The following is a 22,214-nucleotide window of genomic DNA, read 5'->3' as shown; positions in this document are numbered from 1 at the left end:
ACAAAATAACTGTTAATCTCCCCTCGGCCTGGGGCTCCATGCAAGATCTCACCTCGTGGAGTTGCAATGATCATGAGAACGGTGAGGAATCAGCCCAGAACTACACGGGAGGATCTTGTCAATGATCTCAAGGCAGCTGGGACCATAGTCACCAAGAAAACAATTGGTAACACACTACGCCGTGAAGTACTGAAATCCTGCAGCGCCCGCAAGGTCCCCCTGCTCAAGAAAGCACATATACAGGCCCGTCTGAAGTTTGCCAATGAACATCTGAATGATTCAGAGGAGAACTGGGTGAAAGTGTTGTGGTCAGATGAGACCAAAATCGAGCTCTTTGGCATCAACTCAACTCGCCCCAAGAACACCATCCCCACCGTCAAACATGGAGGTGGAAACATTATGCTTTGGGGGTGTTTTTCTGCTAAGGGGACAGGACAACTTCACCGCATCAAAGGGACAATGGACGGGGCCATGTACCGTCAAATCTTGGGTGCGAACCTCCTTCCCTCAGCCAGGGCATTGAAAATGGGTCGTGGATGGGTATTCCAGCATGACAATGACCCAAAACACACGGCCAAGGCAACAAAGGAGTGGCTCAAGAAGAAGCACATTAAGGTCCTGGAGTGGCCTAGCCAGTCTCCAGACCTTAATCCCATAGAAAATCTGTGGAGGGAGCTGAAGGTTCGAGTTGCCAAACGTCAGCCTCGAAACCTTAATGACTTGGAGAATATCTGCAAAGAGGAGTGGGACAAAATCCCTCCTGAGATGTGTGCAAACCTGGTGGCCAACTACAAGAAACGTCTGACCTCTGTGATTGCCAACAAGGGTTTTGCCACCAAGTAGTAAGTCATGTTTTGCAGAGGGGTCAAATACTTATTTCCCTCATTAAAATGCAAATCAATTCATAACATTTTTGACATGCGTTTTTCTGGATTTTTTTGTTGTTATTATGTCTCTCACTGTTCAAATAAACCTACCATTAAAATTATAGACTGATCATGTCTTTGTCAGTGGGCAAACGTACAAAATCAGCAGGGGATCAAATACTTCTTCCCCTCACTGTACGCTGGTGAAATTATGTATCATTAACATAAAATGTCTTATTGCCCAGCCCTGTAAAATTGACAATATCAAATACATGTAGCAGTCAGGTAAATAAAGACACCAGCAGTAATGGTGGCTCCTCTCCCACCATGTAAAAGTAATAAAATAAGAATGCCACCACAGGAACATTGGTAGTGTCATGATTGAGGCCTATTCAACCTTTCATATCAAAACTGAAATTGAAAGAGCATATGGACGGTTGATGATGAAGGGTACCATGGTAACATCAAGAGGTCATCAGGAAGAAGGCGTGGTCTCAGCAGGAAAGATGAGTGTCTTGGTCAGGGTGTCTCTAGAATCTGGTGATTGCTTGACCACCTCGTAGCCATAACAACCGTTAGCATCTTTAACACGAAGGTCACCTTCTTTCTTGCTCACCTCGGCTTTGACCCCTGTGAGGATCTCATAGATGTTTTTCCCTCTGCAGAGACAGGAGACACACCATAAATTGAGATGAACACACAAGTCAACACAACCATTCAACAGAGAACACAAACTAATTTAGGACATGAACATGATGTGCAGTGAACTCCAAGCTGATGTTACCTGGTGCATATTTTCTCAAGCTGGCCACACAGAGACTGGATGAACCAGGACCCAGAGGTTGGGCTCCTGATGGAGAGATACTGATCTACGTTGGCCATGAAAACCAGGTAGTCTGAGTATAGTGGAAGGGTGTAGTCTTGGATTTGTCCGTCATCTGTATCCAGTTCCCCGTCCCTCCTTTCAACTTTAAGCTTTTTGTTCACTGGCACTCCCTCCTGTAGGTCGAGCCCCCGACAAGCCTGGATGAAGAACAGCTTGGGCTTTTCAACAAGGATGCGACAGTTTGTGCCGTTGAAAGGTGAGAGGATATCAATGGTGGGGACAACTGTTCCATCTGTGCCACAGACGCCCTCCTTTTTTCCATGACTCAGAATGCAGCAGACGAAGGCGTCGCCATGCTTAGGAAGATCCTTTAGATCAGTGAACTGACCACCGACCCACTCCTTCACATCGTACGGTTGCAGATCAGATAACTGCTTCAGCTCAGAGAAGACCTTCAGCACACTGGGAATCTCCACTGCAGTCTTGTCCTTGCACATCACCACCCTGAACTTCAGCCGGCTGAATATGTTAGCCAGATCCACTGTAGGAAGAGACAAGACACTTAACAACCAGGCCTCTCACTTCACTGTATCCTCATTCTATCACATCAAATCATGATAATCAGCTGAATCAGCAAAAGAGCAAGCTGGTCAGATGTTGTAATAGAGAAATGAGGCTTGTTTTTGAGGATAAAACGTTGACATACCAGCATCCTTGTTTGTTCCTGTTCTTTCACGCAGTTTATCAAAGATCTCGTTGTTGATGATCAAACAGAGACCACGGGGTACACTGGTCATCTCATACAGACTGACCTGGAAACAGAGGAAACCAGGGGTCATTTACACACAAAGCTATTTCACATCACACTGACAGCGTAAAAAATGGAGGCTTCATTGACTTGAGAACAAGCACTGTGTGTGTCAACAACAGTGTCCGCTGTGTGTGCTGAAGGAGAGTTGTGTTGCGATGAGAAGACAGGTTAAGTTTTGGTTCTGTGTATTATTGTATATTGTTGCCTTGTGTATTTGCTCTGAACTGTATGATCAGTTGTCAGGTGTAATATATTTAGTTAATAAACACTTTAAATGTAGATTGAGGGGTTATCACCTCATCGCCACTAGTTCCCACTGTTTCCAGGTCAGAAGTATCTAGAAAACACAGAAAACACAGTTAGATACCTGATACCAGCTATCTAATACAGTAGAACAGTAGCACTGATGTCAGTTGATTGATCTGTAAATTAGTCTAGTCATATAGTGTGTAATCTGTACTGTCTGGTGGTTGTGTCAGTAAACAATGACAGAGTCGTGGTGCAAAGCTAGTAGTACTAGTAGTCAGTGTGTGTGGTACCTGTACAGGGAATTGGAACTGTTGGGGCTGGGTTGAAGGTGGGGTCACTGGGTGCTGGGTGGTTGTTGAATATTTCCTCCAGTCTAGGGTAGTTGTGTATAATATCTGGTTTCTGCAGCAGTTTCACGAGTTCACAGCATTTTGTATCTCCTTTATTCATCACTTTATCCAGCAGGTTGATGACAGTCTTCTCATCGGACTGATTGGGGATGTTTAGGTTTTTGTAGTCCCGCTGAGTCACTATTTTCTCCTGCTGCACATGCTGAAGGATGTAGCTGGAGTCCGCAGACAGGATCTCCGTTAACAAGGTCTTCTTCTCTCTCAGCGTCTGCATGATGGACCTTAGAGAGACGGAGAGAGAAAAAGGAGAGTGTGTTCATTATATAAAAAACATATAATGCCACAGATGCATCTCAATGGCCAAGCCAAATTATGCTGATGTGACCTGAGTCATCTGCACACATCATAACTGCATTAATAAAACCTGTTCTGTTCCTAAGATGTTTTTAGAAATTCCAAGAATGGGTTAATTTCTAAATGCAATGACTGCTGCAAGTTATGCTATCCTATGTGAGAATGATTGAATTACCGTTCTCCTAGCTGCAGGATATTATGGTGGCTCGATCACTGATTTTTATTTTCAGAATCCCCCTGCAAATACTTTTCCCACATTTTGTTACGTTACAGCATTATTCTAAAATGGATTAAATAAAACAATTTCCTCAGCAATCTACACACAATACCCCATAATGACAAAGCAAAAACAGGTTTTTAGAAATCTTTGCAAATATATTACAAATAAAAAATTGAAATATCACATTTACATAAGTATTCAGACCCTTTACTCAGTATTTTGTTGAAGCATCTTTGGCAGCGATTACATCCTTGAGTCTTCTTGGGTATGACGCTACAAGCTTGGCACATCTGTATTTGGGGAGTTGTCGCGAAGCCACTCCTGCATTGTCTTGGCTGTGTGCTTAGGGTTGTTGTCCTGTTGGAAGGTGAACCTTTGCCCGTCGTGAGCTCTCTGGAGCAGGTTTTCATTAAGGATCTCTCTGTACTTTGCTCCGTTTATCTTTCCGTCGATCCTGACTAGTCTCCCAGTCCCTGCTGCTGAAAAACATCCCCACAGCATGATGCTGCCACCACCATGCTTCACCTTAGTGATGGAGCCAGGTTTCCTCCAGATGTGACGATTGGCATTCAGGCCAAAGAGTTCAATCTTGGTTTCATCACACCAGAGAATCTTGTTTCTCATGGTCTGAGTCCTTCAGGTGCCTTTCGGAAAACTCCAAGCGGGCTGTCATGTGCCTTTTACTGATGAGTGGCTTCCGTCTGACCACTCTACCATAAAGGCCTGATTGGGGTAGTGCTGCAGAGATGGTTGTCCTTCTGGAAGGTTCTCTCATCTCCACAGAGGAACTCTGGAGCTCGGTCAGAGTGACCATCGTGTTCTTGGTCACCTCCCTGACCAAGGCCCTTCTCCCCCGATTGCTCAGTTTGGCCGGGCGGCCAGCTCTAGGAAGAGTCTAGGTGGTTCCAAACGTCTTCCATTTAAGAATGATGGAGGCCACTGTGTTCTTGGGGACCTTCAATGCTACAGAAATGTTTTGGTACCCTTCCCCAGATCTGTGCCTCGACACAATCCTGTCTCGGAACTCTACAGACAATTCCTTCGACCTCATGGCTTGGTTTTTGCTCTGACATTTACTGTCAACTGTGGGACCTTGTATAGACAGGTGTGTGCCTTTCCAAATCATGTCCAATCAATTGAATTTACCACAGGTGGACTCCAATCAAGTTGAAGAAACATCTCAAGGATGAGCAATGGAAACATGATGCACCTGAGCTCAATTTCGAGTCTCATAGCAAAGGGTCTGAATACTTATGTAAATATGGTATATTTTTATTTTATTTGTATAAATTAGCAAACATGTCTAAAAATCTGTTTTTGCTTTGTCATTATGGGGTATTGTGTGTAGATTGATGACGATTATTTAAAAATATATATATTTTAGAATAAGGTTGTAACGTAACAAAACGTGGAAAAAGTCAGGGGGTCTGAATACTTTCCGAATGCACTGTAAATTGATAATTTTTTTATATTTTATTATTTATACCAGCATTACTTTAGAAAGTTTACACAAATACTGGTATGTTGAAAGCTATTGTGTAGGCTACATTTATAGAAATACACTTTTTAATAACAAACAAATATATGTTCTTGGAATTACTGAGTACCCCCAACCTCACTTTTACCTCGGCACAAATAATAGTTTTTTCTCTATGAGCCGACATGTAATTTATATACAGTGTATTGCATTGGGGCCAATGGAATGGGCGGAGTAAAAGTCCAAAAACAATCTGTATTCATCAGTCCCCCAAGAAAAAAAATTAGAAAAAAAGATTCTACAGACCCTACTGAGTACTTCCCAACCCCACTTGTACCTCGGCACAAATAATATACTGAACAAAAATCTATAAGTAACATGCAACAATTTCAAAGATTTTACTGAGTTACAGTTCATATAAGGAAATCAGTCAATTGAAATAAATAAATTAAGCCATAATCTATGGATTTCACATGACTGGGCAGGGGCGCAGCCATTTGTGGGCCTGGGAAGGCCCACCCACTTGGGAGCCAGGCCCAGCCAATCAGAATATTTTTTTCCCAAAAAAATTGTCTTTATTACAGACAGAAATACTCCTCAGTTTCATCAGTTGTCCGGGTGTCTGGTCTCAGACAATCCCGCAGGTGAGGAAGCCAGATGTGGAGGTCCTGGGCTGGCGTGGTTACACGTGGTGTGCAGTTGTGAGGCCGGTTGGACGTACTGCCAAATTCTCTAAAACGACGTTGGAGGCGGCTTATGGTAGAGAAATGAACATTCAACAATCTGGCAACAGCTCTGGTGGACATTCCTGCAGTCAGCATGCCAATTGCACACTCCTTTAAAACGTGAGACATCTGTGGCATTGTGTTGTGTGACAAAACTGCACATTTTGTGGTCTTTTATTGTCCCCAGCACTAGGTGCACCTGTGTAATGATCATGCTGTTTAATCAGCTTCTTGATGTGCCACACCTGTCAGGTGGATAGATTATCTTGGCAAAGTTGAAATGGTCACTAACAGAGATGTAAACAAATTTGTGCAAAAAAATTGAGAGAAATAAGCTTTTTGTGGGTATGGAACATTTCTTGGATCTTTTATTTCAGCTCATGAAACATGGGACCAACACTTAACATGTTGCGTTTATATTTATTTCTACAGCCCAACACTGTGAACATACCAGTGTCAACATTGCATTTTTCAATAGTGGTCTTAATTAGTATTTTTAAGGATATTTCTCATATTTCCCACTTGCAATTCCTCTGACTCCCTCCAGGGGTCTCGCGCCCCACACGCATTCATACATCCCTCTCGGATACAACGTTAACAACAAAGAGAAGGCTACAAGGTTACCAGGCGACTAAACTGGACAATGTCATGTGCAAATGCGGGCTAATCTTTGGGTGCTGAAGTTTGATAAAAAATATATATTTTATGTGACATCGGAGCTCCAGTCCGCCCACACTAGTCGCCGCTCAACTCCATCGTAAATCATGGAGTTGAGTTTATTCGGCTCGAAGGTAACAACACATTGTAACAATGTAACAAGCGTTCCTCAAATCGTCCCCAACAGTTAGAGACGGTGAAGACTGTTAAAAGTTAGGTAAATAGCTATAACCAATAGCTAATAAGTTTAGTGTAAAAGTACAGTAGCTATCAAGCAGTGTTGGGGAGTACAGTAGTGAACTACATGTAGTTCAACTAGTAATTTAACTACATTTTGCAGTAGCTTGGCAACTCAATATTAGCGAGGAGTCCTTAATGTTTTGTACACTCAGTGTATATTTAGCATTAGTGAAATTATTTTGATGTGATGTGAATGTAAAGGCAGTGGCGGTTTTACACGGAGGCCGGGGTAGGCCCGTGCCTCCCTGGAAATGTCCCTGGCCACCCCTGTGGCCCCCCCGTGCTGACCAAATAAAAAATTATGAATTTATAACTATTTTACACGCGAGCGCCAAAAGCGGAACTAATGCAACGCTCTACACGGCAACGTTCTACACGGGTAAATTAGAGTGGCGCACCCAAAAACTGTATCCTGCCATCTGCCTGCCTGCCACGTGTGGTGCTGCTTCGGTGAATGAGAGCTCAGCAACTACTATTTGCGAGAGGAGCTACGATTTGCAGGAGTCGAAGGTAAGAAAACGATGTAATATCATAAGTGACTTGTTGTTCTTGCACATAGCCTACATGTTCCTTTTGTTCCTCACACATAAATCAAATCAAGTTTTTAAATGTCTGGTCTCGATTTGTTTAGAAATGTAATCATATCTAAGCAAACTCATCGAAGCAGAAGCAAATATCCAAATGTTAGTAGGCTATCCTTGCTAGGTCTACACAATGTTGTGATGTTAACCACGTAACTTCATCCGTCTTGGCTGTTGCATCGCGATAACAAATACATTTTTAGTAAAGTAATCAACAGGTTATCTGCCAGTGTTAAGTAGGGAGGGATGGTTAGGTAACAAAATGTAATGCATGCCCCTACGTTTTTTCTTCTTCTAATAGTTATCATGAAACGAGGAAGGGACATAAAGTCATTTTTTGCCCCAGCAAACAAAAAAGTGAGAGAAACAAATCGAGGTTTTGAGAAAGTTGAGGAAGAGGGAGAGCCAGCATGTGATGAAAGTGAGGGGTCTGACAAAGAGAGGGAAATTCCAGAGGGTGAGGAGGATGAAGAAGAGGGTGAGGAGGATGAAGAAGAGGGTGAGGAGAATGAAGAAGAGGGCGAGGAGAATGAAGAAGAGGGTGAGAAGCATGAAGAAGAAAGCATACAGGGACAGAGAGATGAACAGCCAGAGGGACAGCAAGTGGATCCATGTGGATCAAGTACTGCACCATCAGGTTTGTGATGAGGAAGGTTCTTACTATTTGCAAAGCAATGCAATTACAATGTAATGGTAGGCCTGCTGGGTGTCCTTAAAATGCTGCTTTCTGCTGTTAATTCTTTTTTGTGGTCAATATGGCTCTGTTTTTTTTTAAAAGTAAATACTTTGCCTACATTTTGAAATACATGCAGATATACAGTAAATAAATGTTGTAGTTGTGCCCTATGTTTACTGTCCATCTTCTTCAGATATCAGCAAGTCTAAGTATGACGTACCAGTACAGCCGAACTTGAAGATATTCCCAACCACACTGATGGGGGACAGAAGACGAAGCTTCAGACCAAACTGGTACACTACTCATCCATGGCTTGAGTATTCTGTAATGACGGACTCTACATGTTGCTATGCATGTAGACATTTTAGCACACCAAATGCCCAAGACACCGTTTTTGTTTCAACACCTGGTTTTACAAACTGGAAAAAGGCAACTATGAGAAATGCAGGGTTTTCACTACATGCAAAGTCTGAGCGACACAAGTGTGCAATGATCGCATGGAGGGATTATCAAAGAGCTGTTAGAACTGACGCAACACTAACAGATCTCCTTGACAAAGAACACACTAAACAAGTACAAGAAAATCAGGCATACATTAAAACAGTTGGGGAAGTGCTGTTGCTTACAGCTACACAAAACATAGCACAAAGAGGACATGATGAATCTGAAGGGTCCACTAACAAAGGAAACTTTAGGGAAATTCTTAACACAGTTGCTAACCACGACCAACTTGTTAAGAGAAGATTAACTTCCATTCACAATGCAAAGTACACAAGCAAGATCATCCAGAATGAGGTTTTGGGTTGTTTGGCAGAAATGGTTCGGTCTGAAATCATAGAAGAAGTGAAGAAAAGTGAGGTTTTTAGCGTCATGGCAGATGAAACAAAGGATATTTCAAAAAAGAACAGATGTCCTTCACACTCAGGTACTATTACAATGGGGCCATTAAGGAGAGTTTTCTCCATTTTGAATCTGCAGAGAGGTTAGATGCAGCAGGGCTTACTGGAAAAATAGTACACTTACTGGAACGTTATGGCCTGGACTACAAAAATAACCTCGTAGGCCAAGCGTACGATGGCGCTGCCGTTATGAGCGGTAAGCATTCAGGGGTTCAGGCAAGGATCAAAGAACAGGCTAAATTTGCCTTCTACGTCCATTGTAGTGCTCATTGTCTGAATTTAGTGTTAGTTGATGTAGTCAAAAGTGTCCCAGAAACGGAGGAGTTTTTTTTCTTTGTTACAGAGTCTTTATATGTTTACTTCTTCCTCATATGTGCACCCAAAATGGCTGTCTCTCCAAAGAGAAATGTATGGCAGAACCAGAGAGCTGCAACGTTTAACGACACACGTTGGTCATGCCGATTTCTAGCCCTACGTAATATCATGGACACTCTACCTGCCCTTAAACGACTACTGCAAGAGATTGCTCAAGAACGTCATGGTGAAAGAACTGTTGAGGCCCGAGGTCTTCTTGCTCAAATTGACCTAGAATTTGTTGTGCATCTTGTTACTCTGCGTAAGTTGTTTGGGGAGACAAAGCTATTGTCTGACATGTTACAGTCACAAACTGTTGATCTGTCAAGTGCTGTTGACTTAGTAAATGCTTTAGTCCTGACATTGAAAGACCACAGGCAGGAGTCTTTCTTTGATGAGTTGTGGGATGAAGCATTGAATATTTGTGAGCAGTGTGATTCTGCAACAAGGTCAGTGGCGAAACGTCAGAAAATGCTGAGCTCTAGACTCAGTGGCTACTGCACGCTAAGCACTGTTGGTCAGAGGGAGGTAGAACGTGACAAAGATATGTTTCTCACATCATTTTTCTATCCTGTAATTGACAGCATGCTCAATGAGTTGAACAGACGTTTCTCCAATACAAACTGTGAGCTCATGAGAAGCATACAGTCTCTCAGTCCCCAGAGTGATACCTTTTTAAAGGAGAGCAATGTTTTTTCATTTGGCCGTTTGTATAATGCAGACATTGATGATTTAGGGCATGAGCTCCATCAATTTAAGAGAGTTTTGGACAGAAAAATACAGAGTGGTGAAGTCAAAAAGCCATGCAGTACAGTTGAGCTGGTTTGTTTTATTGAGCCATACAGGGAAGTTTTCTTTGAGCTCTTTAGACTGTGCAAGATTGCTGTAACCCTTCCTGTAAGCTCAGCCTCTTGCGAACGCAGTTTCTCCACACTGAAACTGATAAAAACCTTCCTGCGGTCCACCACTAGTGATGAGAGACTCAGTGATCTTGGTGTCCTGAGCATAGAGTCCAGAAGGGCCAAGGCTCTGGATCTTGATGTATTTGTGGACCGTTTTGCCAGACAGCACAACCGCCGTATCCTGTTGCTGTAGTGTATCTATATGATATATACGCTAGTAGCGTATGAGTGCCGCTGTGAGGAAAAAGATATATAATGAACAATAAAACAACAAGCTTGAGCTTCTTAAGACACGGTGGGTTTATCTGTTCTCAATACCACCGGTAAAATGAATGGAGTTAGTCTGGTGTCCACATGAAGTTACGTGTGTAGACAAAGAGTCTGGTGTCCATATGAAGTTACATGTGTAGACAGAGACAGTCTGGTGTCCATATGAAGTTACATGTGTAGACAGAGACAGTCTGGTGCCCATATGAAGTTAAATGTGTAAACAAAGACAGTCTGGTGTCCATATGAAGTTACATGTGTAGACAGAGACAGTCTAGTGCCCATATGAAGTTAAATGTGTAAACAAAGACAGTCTGGTGTCCATATGAAGTTACATGTGTAGACAGAGACAGTCTGGTGCCCATATGAAGTTAAATGTGTAAACAAAGACAGTCTGGTGTCCATATGAAGTTACATGTGTAGACAGAGACAGTCTGGTGCCCATATGAAGTTACATGTGTAGACAAAGAGTCTGGTGTCCATATGAAGTTACATGTGTAAACAGAGACGGTCTGGGGTCCATATGAAGTTAGATGTGTAGACAAAGACAGTCTGGTGTCCACATGAAGTTACATGTGTCTACTTAGATGAACCCACCGTGTCTTAAGAAGCTGAAGCTTGTTTTATTTTTCATTTTACATCATCTATCTTTTTTTCCTCACAGTACCAGTAGTTCCACACACTACTAGAGTGTATGTATGTTTGTATGTATGTATATATATCCCACCAATCCTCTCTCAAGAGGTTTTCAAAAAGGGGGCAAACTCATGTCTCAAGACCTGCTTCTGTTGGTTCCCCTCTCCTGCCTGTAACTTTCCATCCACATCCCCAAAGTTTTGTGGCCCATTATGACATCACTCCATTAAGTGATTGCTGCATGTACTGCTCTAAGGAAACACTTCTCTCTCTCTCTCTCTCTCTCTAGATAGATAGATAGATAGAGTTTATGATTTTATTCTTTTGAATTATCTCTGCCAAACATCTATGTACTACAAATCTTCAAGCTCCACAGATGTTTTATGGCATCCACTAAACCTCTTTAGATATTTGTAAATTATACAGTGTGATACCTTTCAACGAAAGTTTATTTTATTTTTTACCAACTATGATTTTTCCTTTTGAAAACAAGCAAAGCAAGAAAAAAAGAAACAAAATCACTCCAATCATTGCACACTTGTGTCGTTCAGACTTTGCAGGTCCAGCTTTGACATGATGATCTAACTAACACTAATATTGTAACTAATATTGTAACTGAAATATGTATGATCCTATGATGAGCGATTGCTTACTTCCCTTTCACTCTTAAAAATTACTGAAAAAAAATGTGTATAAAAAGGTATATGTAGTATATGTTTGTTTAGTGAGCATTCATGCTGTCATTTTTTCCTAATGTGAACTATGGTGGAAATGTGCTGTCCTAAATGGACTTGCCCATATATGTTGTAAAGCCTTTTTTTGTACACCTGCTCATCAACTGAAAGTGAAGTACACAAAGACACAGACACACACACACACACACACAGACACCTGTAATATTCTTGTTTTCATGTTGTTGCTGATATCCATCAGTGTTGTTCATATTGCTACATTGTGTTGACATGATTGTTGCTTTTAAACGAATGTTAACTTAATGTTTATTGTCTGCATCCTATTGGACTACTGGATGTTAATGTGTAACACGTTTCCCTGTTTATGTGCTTTAGCAATACTGTATGTCAATATGGTCATGCTAGTAAAGCCTCTTTGAATTGAATTTCTTTTCTGATTTGGTTTATTTTACCTAAATGGATACAGGGTAGTGTGTTTTGTTTATAAATCACTCAGAAAGTTTTCTTTCTTAAAACAAAATGTGGAATCAACTGTCCACAGTAGTGGGGGCTTCCATAAATAGGAAATGGCACATTGTTGTACCCTTTGTTGTATCCTGGAGTTTTGTTCACATTGAATATGAACCCTGTATTTGTACCCTGTACTTTTTAATTTTTTTTAATTTATTTATTTTTTCATTTTTATGGCACTATCTCTCTTGCATCTGCACTCTTGTACAAAATACGTGTTATAATAAATGTCATATGATTTTAAAGTAAAATAAAGTTTATAATCTTTGAATATCATGTGTTGCCAGTTTTTTTATGTGTGCCCCCCTGATTAAACACTGGCCCCTCCTTGGCCCCCCTAGTAAAATGTGTCTAGAACCGCCACCGTGTAAAGGGCTTTATGTTTCTAGAACCGTAATGCATTTGAGAATCGATTCGCATTTAGATGGAGTATTTGTCTGTTTTGCCTGCCAGAGCCAGTCTACCTCTGAAAATAACATATCCTTGGACGGTAAGCTCCTTGAGTACATATTGGGAAAGTAGCGGTGGAGCTAACTACAGGCACTGCACACAACTTTTTTTGCAAAAAGAAAAGAAAATATGGGTGAAGTGGGCAAGAATTTCCCTTTTGACATCAGACCTGCCTAATTCTCACATGAAACATAGTTTTTGTGTTTAATAGTCAGTAAATGACACATTCTGTTAATATCTGACTCCAGAGTGATCTGTTGTAGTCTACGATATGATAATTTATCACGAAGTAGTTTGGATGTAGTGAACTACTTTTTCTAAGTTAGTTAAATAAAGGTTAAATAAAACGTTTTTCTTATGGGTAGCTTTAGTATAGCGTCACTTCTTCCAGTGTGAAGTGGGTGGTAGCTTGGTAAACTACATTTTCCCGTCTTCTATCATGTAACGTGCAGGCATGTGTAGCAGCACAGAGTTTCTAAACCCAGAGGCGCAATATCGCGACACTTCCGGGAACGATTGCGAAACAGACAAACCAGACCAGGCCAGGGTTTGGGGTTTGAGAAGTCAATGCGAGAAGTGAAAAAATATTCCTTAGTTGTTCATTTTCTCGAACTCTAAAGGCACAACCTAGATTCGAGCCAATATCTTAAGTAGTGAAACATGTCATTACTCCAACCTCGTGAAAGAGACAAACTGACACGCTTTCATGTTCGTCAAAAACATCTTTATATCGAAGGAGTGCCTTTGATTTGACGGCATGCACATGCGCAGTTCGGCGCGAGACGACCTTTAGACCCGATGACGTGAATCTACGCATGAGCTTAGATAGCCAACGTCGCCATGACATCGCCTACAAGTGTGATCGGGGATTTCTATTGGAGAAGTAGTTTTAGCTTGATACTTTACTGTCTTTGGTAGCAGCCTAGCTCGCTAGCTAGCTACCCTTAGCTACTTTAGATTCAACTAGTAGTGAGCATGTTTTGCCGAAGTGGTCATCAAGCTTTCTTGACATTAAATGACGAGTTGATAGCATTACAAAACGACTTACCGGTACGACTAAAAAGTGATTCGCTCGCCAAGTTGATGAAACAATTCAGTGGTTACCATGCGCTCCCCTCTTCCCTCGCTAATGTGAAGTTTTACTTTCATTTAGCTATTGTCCAATCGGATTAGGGCCAAAGGAGTCGACACACGAACAATATCCTCACTTTTCGCAATTAAAAATAGGTTCCCTGGTGGTCTAGTGGTTAGGATTCGGCGCTCTCACCGCCGCGGCCCGGGTTCGATTCCCGGTCAGGGAATTGCTGTTTTATCCACTGTACAGTTAATCTAATGACTAATAAAAAGACTAATTGGCTTATTCCCCAACTGAGCGAAGAAATTTTGGTTCCAAGTAATTTTCAGTGTTTTTCATAACCTAACCAAGTATACTGTATACTAAGCCTAATACCTTTAGGCCTTATCTCTAGGCCTACATGAATTAGAAACAAGCATTGTTCATATCTTTGATCATATCCATCTGACTGAATTCCCCTTTAAGGCCCTTTTGCCTCCTTGTTCATCCCTTCCTGGAATTAGCCACAAGTCACTGGCCTGACATGGTTGGATAGGTGAAAGCAAAGGGTCAATGCCAGATGGGCTGGTCCATTTTTAGCCCAGTGGGCCTGTCTAACTTGGGAGTTTTGTACAAATTCATCATTATCAGGCTAATAATGGGAGCCTCGAGGAAATAAATGGGCCAGTGTGTTAGAAATGCCAGGGATGATTTCTGGTAGTTGTCCGCCCCTGGTTGTAGACGTGTTTGACCAGGGCCTGCTGACTTGTAGTTTGCTGTCTGTCATCCTTCCAGTCAGGGGCGCAACTTTGGTTTTAGAAGTGGGGGGGGACATGACTTCAAATCAAATCAAATGTATTGGTCACATACACATGGTTAGCAGATGTTATTTCAAGTGTAGCGAAATGCTTGTGCTTCTAGTTCCGACAGTGCAGTAATATCTAGCAAGTAATATCTAACAGTTCCACAACACATATCTAATACACACAAATCTAAGTAAAGGAATGGAATAAGAATATATAAATATATGGATGAGCAATGTCATTGTCAGAGCGGCATAGGCTACGATGCAATAGATAGTATAGAATACAGTATATACATATGAGATGGGTAATGCAAGATATGTAAACATTATTACGATAGTATAGAATACAGTATATACATATGAGACAAGTAATACAAGATATGTAAACATTATTAAAGTGGCATTATTAAAGTGACTAGTGTTCCATTTATTAAAGTGGCCAGTGATTTTCAAGTCTGTATGTAGGCTGGGGGTCCTCCCATTTTTTGGGGCATCTAAAGTACATTTCCTGCATTTCTACACAATCTAATATGACCCATGGCCCTTCTGGACGTCTCTATTTAGAACAATAAAAAGTAAGCAAAAATGTCCACAGTCATCAAGCTAGGTAAGAGATTACAGTGGGGAAAAAAAGTATTTAGTCAGCCACCAATTGTGCAAGTTCTCCCACTTAAAAAGATGAGAGAGGCCTGTAATTTTCATCATAGGTACACGTCAACTATGACAGACAAAATGAGAAAAAAAAAACCAGAAAATCACATTGGTAAGATTTGTAATGAATTTATTTGCAAATGATGGTGGAAAATAAGTATTTGGTCAATAACAAAAGTTTCTCAATACTTTGTTATATACCCTTTGTTGGCAATGACACAGGTCAAACGTTTTCTGTAAGTCTTCACAAGGTTTTCACACACTGTTGCTGGTATTTTGTCCCATTCCTCCATGCAGATATCCTTTAGAGCAGTGATGTTTTGGGGCTGTCGCTGGGCAACACAGACTTTCAACTCCATCCAAAGATTTTCTATGGGGTTGAGATCTGGAGACTGGCTAGGCCACTCCAGGACTTTGAAATGCTTCTTACGAAGCCACTCCTTCGTTGCCCGGGCGGTGTGTTTGGGATCATTGTCATGCTGAAAGACCCAGCCACGTTTCATCTTCAATGCCCTTGCTGATGGAAGGAGGTTTTCACTCAAAATCTCACGATACATGGCCCCATTCATTCTTTCCTTTACACGGATCAGTCGTCCTGGTCCCTTTGCAGAAAAACAGCCCCCAAAGCATGATGTTTCCACCCCCATGCTTCACAGTAGGTATGGTGTTCTTTGGATGCAACTCAGCATTATTTTTCCTCCAAACACGACGAGTTGAGTTTTTACCAAAAAGTTCTATTTTGGTATCATCTGACCATATGACATTCTCCCAATCCTCTTCTGGATCATCCAAATGCACTCTAGCAAACTTCAGACGGGCCTGGACATGTACTGGCTTAAGCAGGGGGACACGTCTGGCACTGCAGGATTTGAGTCCCTGGCGGCGTAGTGTGTTACTGATGGTAGGCTTTGTTACTTTGGTCCCAGCTCTCTGCAGGTCATTCACTAGGTCCCCACGTGTAGTTCTGGGATTTTTGCTCACCGTTCTTGTGATCATTTTGACCCCACGGGGTGAGATCTTGCGTGGAGCCCCAGATCGAGGGAGATTATCAGTGGTCTTGTATGTCTTCCATTTCCCTAATAATTGCTCCCACAGTTGATTTCTTCAAACCAAGCTGCTTACCTATTGCAGATTCAGTCTTCCCAGCCTGGTGCAGGTCTACAATTTTGTTTCTGGTGTCCTTTGACAGCTCTTTGGTCTTGGCCATAGTGGAGTTTGGAGTGTGACTGTTTGAGGTGGTGGACAGGTGTCTTTTATACTGATAACAAGTTCAAACAGGTGCCATTAATACAGGTAACGAGTGGAGGACAGAGGAGCCTCTTAAAGAAGAAGTTACAGGTCTGTGAGAGCCAGAAATCTTGCTTGTTTGTAGGTGACCAAATACTTATTTTCCACCATAATTTGCAAATAAATTCATTAAAAATCCTACAATGTGATTTTCTGGATTTTTTTTCCTCAATTTGGCTGTCATAGTTGACGTGTACCTATGATGAAAATTACAGGCCTCTCTAATATTTTTAAGTGGGAGAACTTGCACAATTGGTGGCTGACTAAATACTTTTTTCCCCCACTGTATATTGTGTATCGCTGGGTTATTCACTTATTTTCCCCAGTGCGCCGTTTGTCCGCACTGCTGCGTATTATGCATTACTGCGTACCTCTGTTTATTTATTAAACCATTTATTCCGTGATTTACTCTCCTGCGTTTGACTCCGTCCAACATCACCCGCTACAGCTACGGTACAACAAGTTGTATTAGCGGACTGGGAGGCCTTAAAGGTTGATATGCAGGATATCAAATTAAGAAGATCAAAAAGGGCATATTAATCTGATCCAAATGTAAAGATAGATGCTATAGGCCAACCCCGAGGAATTCCTGATGAATTTAAAGCTAGGAGTGAGGGCAAATCAGGATTTGAATCAATACTTGTTTGGATAACCCCCAATAAAAATGTGGAATGGATCAATTACATATATTACAATCAGCAGAGGTTCATAAATTATACTGACTCAGCTTTGTCAGCACTGGGAGAACAAGTACAGGCAACAAGTAGGATGACCTGGCAGAATAGACAGGCTTTAGATTGGATCCTAGCAGAAAAAGGTGGAGTTTGTGTTATGTTTGGCAGTGAGTGTTGCACTTTTATTCCAAATAACACTGCTCCAGGGGGAACATTCACTGCAGCAATGACCAAGCTTAAAGGACTGAGACAAGAACTCAAGAACAATGCTGGACAGGATGCTCAGGCTTGGGGCTGGTTGGACTTATCATTTGGAAAATGGGGAGCAATGTTCACAAAGATGGCAATAATGATAGGCGTAGCACTGGTAGTAATGGGTATAGTTTTTTGCTGTGTATTACCATTGCTGAAATCTCTTTTGATCAAATCCACAGTAACACAGATGGCCATACCAACTGTGAACACTAGAACAAACCGGGAAATGGAATCAACTCCAGGAGGAGTATTCCCTGTTCAAGGACAACCAGGATACTACATCAACGCTAATAGGAAGCCCTGCAACATCAAAGGAGGACCACTTGACTGCCCTTATGGAAACCCAGAATGTCTGTATGGGGCAGTGACAGGAGGAGGATGGGCTTGTCATGATTACAGACTTACACTACCGTTCAAAAGTTTGGGGTCACTTAGAAATGTCCTTGTCTTCCATGAAAACATACATGAAATGAGTTTGAATAGGAAATATAGCAAAATGAATAGGAAATGTAGTCATTGACAAGGTTAGAAATAATGATTTTTAGTTGAAATTATAATTGTGTCCTTCAAACTTTGCTTTCGTCAAAGAATCCTCCATTTGCAGCAATTACAGCCTTGCAGACTTTTGGCATTCTAGTTGTCAATTTGTTGAGGTAATCTGAAGAGATTTCACCCCATGCTTCCTGAAGCATCTCTGACTGCTTCTTCTCTAAATAGTTATTGCATAGTTTGGAGCTGTGCTTTGGGTCATTGTCCTGTTGTAGGAGGAAATTGGCACCAATCAAGCACCATCCACAGAGTATGGCATGGCATTGCAAGATCCCTTTTACCCTGTACAAATCTTACCACCACCAAAGCACCCCCAGACCATCACATTGCCTCCACCATGCTTGACAGATGGCATCAAGCACTCCTCCAGCATCTTTTCATTTGGTCTGCGTCTCACAAATGTTCTTCTTTGTGATCCGAATACCTCAAACTTCGATTCGTCTGTCCATAACACTTTTCTCCAATCTTCCTCTGTCCAGTGTCTGTGTTCTTTTGCCCATCTTAATCTTTTCTTTTTATTGGCCAATCTGAGATATGGCTTTTTCTTTGCAACTCTGCCTAGAAGGTCAGCATCCCGGAGTCGCTTCTTTACTGTTGACGTTGAGACTGGTGTTTTGCGGGTACTATTTCATGAAGCTGCCAGTTGAGGATCTGTGAGGCGTCTGTTTCTCAAACTAGATGTCTTTGTCCTCTTGCTCAGTTGTGCACCGGGGCCTCCCGCTCCTCTTTCTATTCTGGTTAGAGACAGTTTTCGCTGTTCTGTGAAGGGAGTAGTACACAGCATTGTACGAGATCTTCAGTTTCTTGGCAATTTCTCGCATGGAATAGCCTTCATTTCTCAGAACAACAATAGACTGAAGAGTTTCCGAAGAAAGTTCTATGTTTCATTTTGAGCCTGTAATCGGACCCACAATTGCTGATGCTCCAGATATTCAACTAGTCTCAAGAAGGCCAGTTTTATTGCTTCTTTAATCAGCACAACAGTTTTCAGCTGTGCTAACATAATTGCAAAAGGGTTTTCTAATGATCAATTAGCCTTTTAAAATGATAAACTTGGATTAGCAAACACAACGTGCCATTGGAACACAGGACTGATGGTTGCTGATAATGGGCCTCTGTACGCCTATGTAGATATTCCATTAAAGATCAGCCGTTTCCAGCTACAATAGCCATTTACAACATTAACAGTGTCTACACTCTATTTCTGATCAATTTGATGTTCTTTTAATGGACTAAAAATTGCTTTTCTTTCAAAAACAAGGACATTTCTGAGTAATTTGATGTTGGAACTAGGAGTCCCATATGGGATGCCTGAGGAAAACCTGGAATCCTAAAAATATAGACTAGGCCTTTCTCATGTTTTCTCTATGTAGTATATGTATGTAACATAGGGTTTCCAGTTACAAGTGTCCATGGACATGTCTCTTAATCCCCTAAACAGGTTCTGCTTAGATTCAGAAAATGGATGTTAGGGAGGTGTCCGAAAGGGAGAGCAAGCATTACTAGACCTTGTAAAACATAAGGGATGATATTATGATGAATAATATTATAAGGGATTTAGTATTTAATGTATTGCTTATACAATTGCAAGATAACTGCCTTAAATAGATACTCTGGTTAAAACAAAGCTGCATTATTTTTATGTGTTAGGATACTAGCACTTATATGTTAATAGTGTTATGTATGGTACGACGTGCTGTACGTCGTACTGTACGTTGTTATGGTTTACGACAGTGTGCTGCGTTACGGATGAATGGGTTGTCAGAATGCGTGGCACATGTCATTAAACGACAGAGTGATGTTCAATGTGAAACTGTGCAGATGTCCGTTCTTTTACAACTAGGTTAGATATAACAAATAGGTTGAGTAGAAACACTTATAATCCCAAGTAGAAACATTTATATTGTTACTATTTGAATAAGTCATGTTAAAAAACTCCATGATTTACGATGGAGTTGAGCGGCGACTAGTGTGGGCGGACTGTGTGTGATAGCAGCCTAGCTCGCTAGCTAGCTACCGTTAGCTACTTTAGATTCAACTAGTAGTGAGCATGTTTTGCCGAAGTGGTCATCAAGCTTTCTTGACATTAAATGACGAGTTGATAGCATTACAAAACGACTTACCGGTACGACTAAAAAGTGATTCGCTCGCCAAGTTGATGAAACAATTCAGTGGTTACCATGCGCTCCCCTCTTCCCTCGCTAATGTGAAGTTTTACTTTCATTTAGCTATTGTCCAATCGGATTAGGGCCAAAGGAGTCCACACACGAACAATAACCTCACTTTTCGCAATTAAAAATGGGTTCCCTGGTGGTCTAGTGGTTAGGATTCGGCGCTCTCACTGCCGCGGCCCGGGTTCGATTCCCGGTCAGGGAATTGCTGTTTTATCCACTGTACAGTTAATCTAATGACTAATAAAAAGACTAATTGGCTTATTCCCCAACTGAGCGAAGAACTTTTGGTTCCAAGTAATTTTCAGTGTTTTTCATAACCTAACCAAGTATACTGTATACTAAGCCTAATACCTTTAGGCCTTATCTCTAGGCCTACATGAATTAGAAACAAGCATTGTTCATATCTTTGATCATATCCATCTGACTGAATTCCCCTTTAAGGCCCTTTTGCCTCCTTGTTCATCCCTTCCTGGAATTAGCCACAAGTCACTGGCCTGACATGGTTGGATAGGTGAAAGCAAAGGGTCAATGCCAGATTGGCTGGTCCATTTTTAGCCCAGTGGGCCTGTCTAACTTGGGAGTTTTGTACAAATTCATCATTATCAGGCTAATAATGGGGGCCTCGAGGAAATAAATGGGCCAGTGTGTTAGAAATGCCAGGGATGATTTCTGGTAGTTGTCCGCCCCTGGTTGTAGACGTGTTTGACCAGGGCCTGCTGACTTGTAGTTTGCTGTCTGTCATCCTTCCAGTCAGGGGGCAACTTTGGTTTTAGAAGTGGGGGGACATGACTTCAAATCAAATCAAATGTATTGGTCACATACACATGGTTAGCAGATGTTATTTCAAGTGTAGCGAAATGCTTGTGCTTCTAGTTCCGACAGTGCAGTAATATCTAGCAAGTAATATCTAACAGTTCCACAACACATATCTAATACACACAAATCTAAGTAAAGGAATGGAATAAGAATATATAAATATATGGATGAGCAATGTCATTGTCAGAGCGGCATAGGCTACGATGCAATAGATAGTATAGAATACAGTATATACATATGAGATGGGTAATGCAAGATATGTAAACATTATTACGATAGTATAGAATACAGTATATACATATGAGACAAGTAATACAAGATATGTAAACATTATTAAAGTGGCATTATTAAAGTGACTAGTGTTCCATTTATTAAAGTGGCCAGTGATTTTCAAGTCTGTATGTAGGCTGGGGGTCCTCCCATTTTTTGGGGCATCTAAAGTACATTTCCTGCATTTCTACACAATCTAATATGACCCATGGCCCTTCTGGACGTCTCTATTTAGAACAATAAAAAGTAAGCAAAAATGTCCACAGTCATCAAACTAGGTAAGAGATTACAGTGGGGAAAAAAAGTATTTAGTCAGCCACCAATTGTGCAAGTTCTCCCACTTAAAAAGATGAGAGAGGCCTGTAATTTTCATCATAGGTACACGTCAACTATGACAGACAAAATTAGAAAGAAAAAAAAGAGAAAATCACATTGGTAAGATTTGTAATGAATTTATTTGCAAATGATGGTGGAAAATAAGTATTTGGTCAATAACAAAAGTTTCTCAATACTTTGTTATATACCCTTTGTTGGCAATGACACAGGTCAAACGTTTTCTGTAAGTCTTCACAAGGTTTTCACACACTGTTGCTGGTATTTTGGCCCATTCCTCCATGCAGATATCCTCTAGAGCAGTGATGTTTTGGGGCTGTCGCTGGGCAACACAGACTTTCAACTCCATCCAAAGATTTTCTATGGGGTTGAGATCTGGAGACTGGCTAGGCCACTCCAGGACTTTGAAATGCTTCTTACGAAGCCACTCCTTCGTTGCCCGGGCGGTGTGTTTGGGATCATTGTCATGCTGAAAGACCCAACCACGTTTCATCTTCAATGCCCTTACTGATGGAAGGAGGTTTTCACTCAAAATCTCACGATACATGGCCCCATTCATTCTTTCCTTTACACGGATCAGTCGTCCTGGTCCCTTTGCAGAAAA

At 41.4% G+C, this 22,214-nt stretch overlaps 1 protein-coding gene and 2 non-coding genes across 3 annotated transcripts; 2 read left to right on the top strand and 1 right to left on the bottom strand.

Moving 5' to 3' along the window:
* Positions 1-985: 985 nt before the first annotated feature.
* On the bottom strand, positions 986-13,873 carry LOC121535655 (caspase-8). Its single transcript, XM_041842902.2, has 6 exons — positions 13,791-13,873; positions 3,043-3,383; positions 2,800-2,840; positions 2,399-2,504; positions 1,651-2,233; positions 986-1,525 (listed from the first exon to the last, which is right to left on the bottom strand). The coding sequence occupies exons 2-6, from the start codon at positions 3,374-3,376 to the stop codon at positions 1,342-1,344; spliced, it is 1,248 nt and encodes a 415-aa protein (XP_041698836.1). The 5' UTR covers positions 3,377-3,383; positions 13,791-13,873; the 3' UTR covers positions 986-1,341.
* Positions 13,874-13,971: 98 nt separating this feature from the next.
* On the top strand, positions 13,972-14,043 carry trnae-cuc. The gene has a single exon. It is a non-coding gene; the product is annotated as a tRNA-Glu (tRNA).
* A 6,278-nt stretch (positions 14,044-20,321) lies between these two features.
* trnae-cuc lies at positions 20,322-20,393 on the top strand. Its single transcript has one exon. It is a non-coding gene; the product is annotated as a tRNA-Glu (tRNA).
* Positions 20,394-22,214: the final 1,821 nt, after the last annotated feature.

The sequence above is a fragment of the Coregonus clupeaformis genome, chromosome 21, assembly GCF_020615455.1.
Source record: "Coregonus clupeaformis isolate EN_2021a chromosome 21, ASM2061545v1, whole genome shotgun sequence".
In the NCBI taxonomy this organism is placed as follows: Eukaryota; Metazoa; Chordata; class Actinopteri; order Salmoniformes; family Salmonidae; genus Coregonus; species Coregonus clupeaformis.
The sequence above is the reverse complement of the archived record's forward strand: the minus strand, read 5'-3'. Positions and strand labels throughout refer to the sequence as shown.